Below are 8275 nucleotides of genomic sequence, written 5' to 3'. Positions count from 1 at the left end.
CACTGGTGCAAGCAGGGCTAGTGCAGGCAGTGGGTGTGCAAACACCAGACAGGACTGGGGTCTGCGGGACCAAATAATTTTAGTAACTGCCAGAGGCTCGACCCAATGACAGTGACAGGCACCCCACCTTGGCCTGGCACCCCCCCCTCACCTATTCCATCCTACTGCCGGAGCCAATGCTGGTCATGGTTGGCCAACCTCTGGAGGACAGCACACATCATAGCAGCCAGCTGTTCTGTTGCTCTGTTGTTTTGTCTATTTGCATATTGGAGTTTTTATATATATAGATATTATGTTCTAAGAATAATAGTTTCCATAAAAGATAGAAATGTTGTTTATAGATTTTAAACAGAAAAAATCCACGGGTCAAAATAGTTTAGATTAGCTCAAACATGTTTAGATTAGCTCTTGTGAGGGAGGGTCCTCTACTTTTATTTTTTTCAACTTCATGAAGTTAAATCATGAATCTCTGAGTATACTGGGAATACAGTACCTGAATGGCACTTACTTCTTCCCAATATTTGTGCATTCATTTTTAGAATCCCATTGAAAGCTGAAAAATATTATATTGTATATGATGACATATCTTGATATGTTTTCTATTAACTCCATTCCTCAGGAGAATTACATCATAGTCTTGCCCAACTGCAGATATTATATTTGTCCTCTATCTGTCTCATTGAAAACAATTTCTTTATAACTGTATGTATAAGCTACGTCAATGCACATGAAAAGACTGAAGAATTGAGGTTGTGAGTATATGTTTTTCTAGGCATTTCTGAGGTCTACACAGAGAAATGTTAGAAAGGATCTATGGGGACTGTGGGAAAATTGCACCCTATAATTATGCATGAGGGGTCACTCTTATGAAATGCTAAAAGGAGAATGATACTTAGGCTGTCAGGACTTTACCTAAGACATGAGAGGGTAAACAAGTAGCAATAAGCTCCTCTTGGTCTAGTGAGCACTTCCACCATTTGTTTTCCTTGTCATCAATGGTGAATCTCTTTAGATCTTCAAACTACAGCAGGTATATCTCCTGACTGAGGTGAGTATTGAATATAGTACTGATAGATAAAAAGAGGAAGCTTATATGTTAAGATTCTCAGATTCTTAGCATTTATCTTAGACTTATTCTTCACTTTTACTAATCCCACAACAACTCCATGCAGATATACACCTGAAAGCAGGACAAGTGAATTTGCATCTACATTAAGTTTTACGGTGTTTTTTTTTTATATTAAACAGTTTAGATAAAATAAAATATTGATTTCAAGTAGGTATATTTAATAGTCATATATTGAGGACAGAAATTTTTTTTTTGTCTAGAATATTAGGAGGTTCTTTATACAGAAGGAAATGTTTTTTCTACTTGTCCCTGCTCCCAGAAATAGAGACACTTCAACAAGATGAACTGTTTAGAAGGCAGTTTGTGTATATGTGCTGTGTTCAGGTTAGATTTATGTAGAGGCAATATTTAGTTATTCTTAACCAGTGGTGAGTGACACTATGAACTGGGCAATAGTGCTGGGCAGGGGATATATAAAATGAGTGTAAAGAGAACCTTGGAGAGGAACACAGTCCTCAATGGAATTCACAGAATCAGTGTAAAAGGGAGTCAGATAAAGCAACAAAGGGAGTTGTTTTGATAAGGGAAGAAAAACAGGATAAAGTGTGATTATAGACTCAAAACATGAATTTTATAAAGAAAATTATGTAGAGCTCCTCACTAATATCAACTTAGAAGAGACCTTTAAACCGTTCATTTTGTTTGGATAGAATTTCATTTTTATTTTTTTCAGAATAAGTTTAAAAAGATGTGGATGCAAAAGTATGGCAATGGATTGAAAAATCTCTTAAACTGACTAACAAAACACTGCAAATTATCACTCCAGATTACAGAGGCAATTAAAATGGCATAGAGAATATTAGCAAGAGAAAATGACAGCACCTGTTATAAGAAAAGATGTTTAAAACGTAAAGATACTTTATCACAAAGGAAATAATAAATGAGTGCATGATGAAAATGCTGTTTTTTTGGGGGGGGTAGTAATACATGTCTAGAGTAGGAGTAGGAAATCATCATAAGTAGATATCAAAACTTAATTAGGGAAATTAGCTGGAAGAGACTCTGTTCCAACTGGGGTATAGAATGGTAGAGAGAGAGAAAATTAGTGTTAGTAAAATTATAACAAATACCTTATAGCTGCTGGGGATAAATTATTATAAAATTTAAAAGTAGAAATTTATGAATGGAAACAACAAGAAATCAACCATGGAACTCAGAGCTGCATAATTTTTAGTGGCAACCTTTTCAGAATTGTGATATTTTTCTAATGATATTTAGTTTATCTGTTGAATAAAATAAATGCATCGATTTTAATGTGAGTTTTTCAGACACGTGGTGGTAGATAATGAAAGGATCAAGGGAATTGTGTCAGGTGGTCAAGGAATAGTTAATGTGTTATAAGGAATAAACGTTAGAAAAGAATGTGAATCAGGAAAAATGTGAATCAGGCAGCAATAATAACTAAGAGAATATGGGTCTCACTTGAAGAACTTATGTATAGGTCTGAGGAACTGAAAATAAGAAATTAATAAGGGAGAGGTAAATGGCTGGAGACCTTGATGTGTTCTTTCATTAGCAAAGATGAGTGGTGATTCAGAAAAACAAGCAAACAAACCAATAACCTTTTGAATTTATAGCTTTATGAAGTTAAGGGAGCAATGGAGAAGACCACATTGTTGGCTTGTTTATAATAGGATGTCCATGATGCCTGAAAATAATTTACACACCCCTATTGAAGAGAGTCTGTGACAACCCAACATAAGTAAAAAGTGAACACCAAACTGTGTAGAATTGCAGATTGCTAGGAGGAATTTTGGAGATAGTCATTTAATAGATCTTTCTAAACTATTTTATAAAAATAGAAACTGGATCCTCAGATGTGTAGCTCTTGGTGGAATTGATTGCACACAAAGTCAAATGGTCAGAAGTAAATGTTCTTTAAAGAACAATATGAATCATAAGGCTGTTGAGCTTTTGCCAAGTATATGGTTCTAGGATACTAGGTGACTATAAATCTTCATCAGAGTAGAAATCAGCTTTCCCTTTGGCATTAAATCATCCTCAGAAGAAAACTTCTTTCAGGTGGTGTTGACTTCTGTATAGTGTGATCAAAGACCAATTCTGGCTCTGTTACAGATAATAGAAACCATCAAAGAAAGTGATCAGCAAGTGTCAAAAATTCAATATGGTCAAGATCATTTATCTGGAAACCAAAATTTTTTCATTTCACTTTGGAGAAAGCAAAAAATCAGTACATGTTATTGATAATTGAAATAAGCCTGACTGGACTAATTTTCTAAATACTGGTGTGTGTGTGTGTGTGTGTGTGTGTGTGTGTGTGTGTGTGTGTGTGATGAGATGGTAATTGATAGTCAGGATTAGGAGGTAAGAGTTAGTGAGAGGAACGGCAAAGGTCACAAATAGAATAATTACATCAATCCAGAGAGTTAAGAAGTAGGCCTTGTCCATATAAACTCAGGGAATATATGAGAGCTAAACTGCTAGGAAGACTACTAATTAGTGATTACATATAATCTGAATTCTGGATTACTCATTAATCACTTAATTGCTTACAACAGTAGAGAAGTGAGATTTTCAATGTATTGATTCTTCAAAACTGAAATCATCTTAAACCATCTGATGTTTGCATATATGTGCATTTAATGTCCTATTACAAAAATATACATTCTGACGTACTACAATAGTAGATTCATATTTTTGTTGAAATTGAAGAAACTAGGGGATAATTTTTTTTCATTTATATACCTATTGCCTTGGTGTAGCCTTTCTGAGTACAGGCTCTTGGAGTAGACTTAAATTGATTTAGAAAAATGACCAAAAAGTTATTGCAAATATAAATAAATACTTTTTTTTTTTTATCACACAGCAAGATCGTTATTAGCTTTGAAACATAGACTCAGGAAGCAGGATATAATATAATCATAAGAACAAATATTCTCATGTAAAATTGAAGTGCAAAAATAGTCAAATGAGTTAAGACTCATTTTCTGGAAAGTTCTATAGCTTTGTTTGTTTATTCAGACCCTGCATAAAGCCCCATCTATAGAAGATACCTAATAAAAGCATATTGACCTTAATTTGTATTAGTTGTGTGCCTAATTTCAATATGTCAGAGAAAAGTAAACACTCAAGGAATTGTACTAATGCTTAAATATGAGAACTGCCAGCAAATGTGTATTTGGATAATAAACTACCACTTTCATAGCCAAATAAAGGCAACACACAGGCAACTTAGTGGTTTAATATGGTAGAATCCAAAGGTGCTTGTAAAAATATATTAAAAACTTTTATTTTGATCAGAAATTATAAACTGAACAAATAATTACCTATTTAATATTGCAGAGTATATTTGACATTCTATGTTTTTGCTTTTTATTGTTTTCTTATTTATCTACCAAAATAATATTGAACAATATCAGTTTTTGTATACATATGAAAATTTAGATATTATTAATTGATCTAATTATGATAATAGAATCACTTTCCTAATAAACAACCTTAGCACATTTTAATTTTTGGCTCTTATTCTATTAAGTAAAAATTTCAGATTTTGCAGAAATCTAGGTTTAACAGAAAACAGAAGAGAGATACTCAACCCACACTGCCTTGAATCAGAAGGAGTTCTAAGTCATCATGTTCAAGCTCAATAGCACAGTCTTCATGCCCTCGGTGCTGACACTGGTGGGGATCCCTGGTCTGGAGTCGGTTCAGTGCTGGATTGGCATCCCTTTCTGTGCCGTGTACGTCATCGCTCTGTTTGGGAATTCTCTGATCCTGGTCGTCATCAAATTTGAGCGCAGCCTCCACGAGCCCATGTATCTCCTCCTGGCAATGCTTGGAGCCACAGACATTGCTCTCAGCACCTGCATCCTGCCCAAAATGCTAGGAATATTCTGGTTTCATCTGCCAAAGATACACTTTGATGCCTGTCTCTTGCAGATGTGGCTTATTCACACCTTCCAATGCATTGAGTCAGGTATTCTGTTGGCCATGGCCCTGGACCGCTATGTGGCAATCTGTAATCCTCTGAGACATGCAACCATTTTTACCCACCAACTTCTCACTCAGATTGGGGTTGGGGTGACACTCAGAGGAGTCCTTCTTGTGGCTCCATGTCTCATCCTCATCAAATGCAGATTGAAGTATTACTGGACCACTGTGGTCTCCCATTCATACTGTGAGCACATGGCCATCGTGAAATTGGCAGCAGAAGATATTAGAATTAACAAGATCTATGGTCTGTTTGTGGCTTTCAGTATACTTGGCTTTGATATAATATTCATTACACTATCCTACATTAAAATATTTATAACTGTCTTCAGTCTGCCCCAGAAGGAAGCCAGGCTCAAAGCCTTTAACACCTGCATTGCTCACATTTGTGTCTTTCTTGAGTTTTATCTCCTGGCTTTTTTCTCCTTTTTCACACACAGATTTGGCTTCCACATTCCACCTTACATTCATATTCTTCTGTCTAACCTTTACTTGCTTGTCCCACCATTGCTCAATCCTATTGTGTATGGTGTGAAGACCAAACAGATTAAAGACCGAGTGTCCCACATTTTTCATTCTAACGATGTCTCTGGATTTCTTATTAATCTTTTATCAAATAAAAAAGTTTCACATGAGAAACACTAGCTTTTAGTGAGAGTCTGTGCTTTAGCATTGTATGTTAAAATATAAAGTTCTAGGTTTGTATTAGAGGTAGTAAAGCTATGATTACTAAAATAATTTCTTTTGTTATAAATTTGGAATTTTTGGAACATATATTTGCTGACAAGTGACAAAAAAATAAATTATGAATACATGTTTGTAGTTAAATCAGCTTTTAGTAAAGTACATTCTGTAAATGCACAACTAAATGTTACTACTTTAGCCTCTGTTTAAAAATATCAAGTGATATTGATGCCACTGCTTAGAAAATAGTATAAAACATTAAAATGTCGTGTACATGAAATAAAATTATATGTAGTATAATTGTTTATGATCATGCTCATTATAATCTTTATCATTAAGACTCTAAAATCTTTATTTTTAATGATCTATTATATAATATGTAGATTTACAATTTATGCATTAAAATGTATCTATAATTACTTGTTTTCCACAAAATATTTGCATACATATTAAAAAACATAAAATTGAAATTATCATGTAATTGAGGTATAAATTGGATTTTGAATTTAAGACAAAGGTGAAGTAGGTGTGAAAGATAAGTTTTAACATTTTGGGGGGCTAAGATATCATATATAAGGAATTTTTTTTCAATAAAAGCAAATTCTGCCCAATGAACGTGACTCAGTGTTAGAGCCTTGACGTGTGAACCATGAGGTCATGGTTCGATTCCCGGTCAGGACACCTGCGCTGGTTGTGGGCTCAATCCGTGGTGTGGAGTGAGCAGGAGGCAGCTGATCAATGATTCTCTCTCATCATTGATGTTTCTATCTCTCTCTTCCTTTAAAATTTTATTGATAAAAACATAAAAATAAAAGCAAGTTCTATAAATACAGACCACACAGAAACAGATGTTTCTATGAGGAAGAACATACATATTTTATTTATATTCATAGTTTTGTTATTTTTTTTTCATTGGAAGTTATATCTAAAATAATAGTCACCCATAGATGTATATATTAGAAATGGGCAATAAACTGTATTAGACCTTTACCTTAAGTAAGTATTGTTGTAAATGTGTTTGTGAATTGAAAAAAATTATTCTTCTCAAAAATTTAAATATAAAGTTTAAATATAATACAGGTGCAGACTCATACAGTCAGCTGTACAGGGAGATTAGTGACTTTGACCTAATAAACAATACAGTGAACCAATAGCAAATGATTCCATTTGGGATATTTGCTTCCTGTCCTTCATTCTATATGCTGTTTCCTGGTTTGTATATGTTTGCTTCATATTCTTTATATAAGTTTGACATGTTGCCATTTTGTGTAGTTGATTGAACATACTGTCAGAGCGTGTAAGGGCAATAAGCAGCAATTTCCTTGTATGACTGTGTTCAGGTTTTGTAATAGACTTTTCATGTTGTGTGAGGTTTTCACCATTAACAATGCACTCGCCATCCTTTATTTCCAAATTGACCAATCTCCATAATGATAAAAGCCAGATTATTTTTACTGGACAACTTTGTTATATATTTCATTATAATTTTTTTTTCTTGATGGTCTCTTCTCATTTTGGTCTTAAGACTTTACTTCTGAAAAGGGTTTCTATTTTTATTTTTTCTCACTTTATTTTAATGTTTATCTAGTAGAAATGACTTACTATTCTTCACATGGTAAAATAATCCTTATCCTTGAAGACTAAGCTCAGACTTTTCTTGGCATCTCTACTAGAATGCTTTACCTGAGGTTTCTTCATGAGCTCAGTTCTTTACATAGCTATATAATATAAAAATGTAGCTTAGAATGGGGATTTGTGGTGTATATTTAATGATTTCATATTCTTTTACTCAGTGTCTTGTAATATTTTGCTGTGTGCATGACAATAAAAATGCCCTATGACTTGAATATTTTTGTTTTTACTGGTCTCAGTAAAAATGTATGCCATTCTATTAAATCATGAGTTTATTTTGAAGGGCGACTGAAATAAAGAAATACATGCAAAAATACCCTGAAATTATGGAAATGGTTAACAATTAACATAGGACTTCTTAAGATTAACATTGAATTGGAAGATATGAAAAGAGATTTAGAAAAAGGACCTTGTCTAATTCATGGTAATATCTCCTGTGTCTAGTATAGTGCTGATGGTGATATATACAGAGTAAGATTTTGTCTAAAAATACAATAATTAAAGTCCATTTATTAATTGAATTTTATTCTTATATCAGCCCTACAAAGTATTTAACTCATATTAGAGTTGAACCTAAAAACTGAGGTTAATCAGATGCCTGTTCCTCACCTCCAGGATGGAAATTACATATATCCATAAGGAGAAAAGTAGTAGAATGAAACATGTATTTGAGGATTTCAAATAAAGGATCATTTAACACTTTAGTTTTTTAATATATATGTTGAGGATGTGTATTGTGTGGGTGTGTATGTGGATATATATTTCCAAGATCCTTGTCCTCTGAGAGGTCCTTTGAGTAGTCATTTCCTGATAGCAATGAAACCAAACCATGCCTTCATCTCTCTGCCAAGCATATTCTAATTGTCACATGGTGGAAAG

General features: G+C 33.7%; 1 protein-coding gene across 1 annotated transcript; it reads left to right on the top strand.

The window, feature by feature from the left end:
• Nucleotides 1–4723: 4723 nt before the first annotated feature.
• LOC118713226 (olfactory receptor 52A5-like) lies at nt 4724–5725 on the top strand. Its single transcript, XM_036427631.1, has one exon. It carries the CDS (start codon nt 4724–4726, stop codon nt 5723–5725), a length of 1002 nt encoding a protein of 333 aa, XP_036283524.1.
• Nucleotides 5726–8275: the final 2550 nt, after the last annotated feature.

The sequence above is a fragment of the Pipistrellus kuhlii genome, unplaced genomic scaffold, assembly GCF_014108245.1.
Source record: "Pipistrellus kuhlii isolate mPipKuh1 unplaced genomic scaffold, mPipKuh1.p scaffold_m20_p_9, whole genome shotgun sequence".
Taxonomy (NCBI): domain Eukaryota; kingdom Metazoa; phylum Chordata; class Mammalia; order Chiroptera; family Vespertilionidae; genus Pipistrellus; species Pipistrellus kuhlii.
This window is presented reverse-complemented; position numbering and strand designations above follow the sequence as displayed.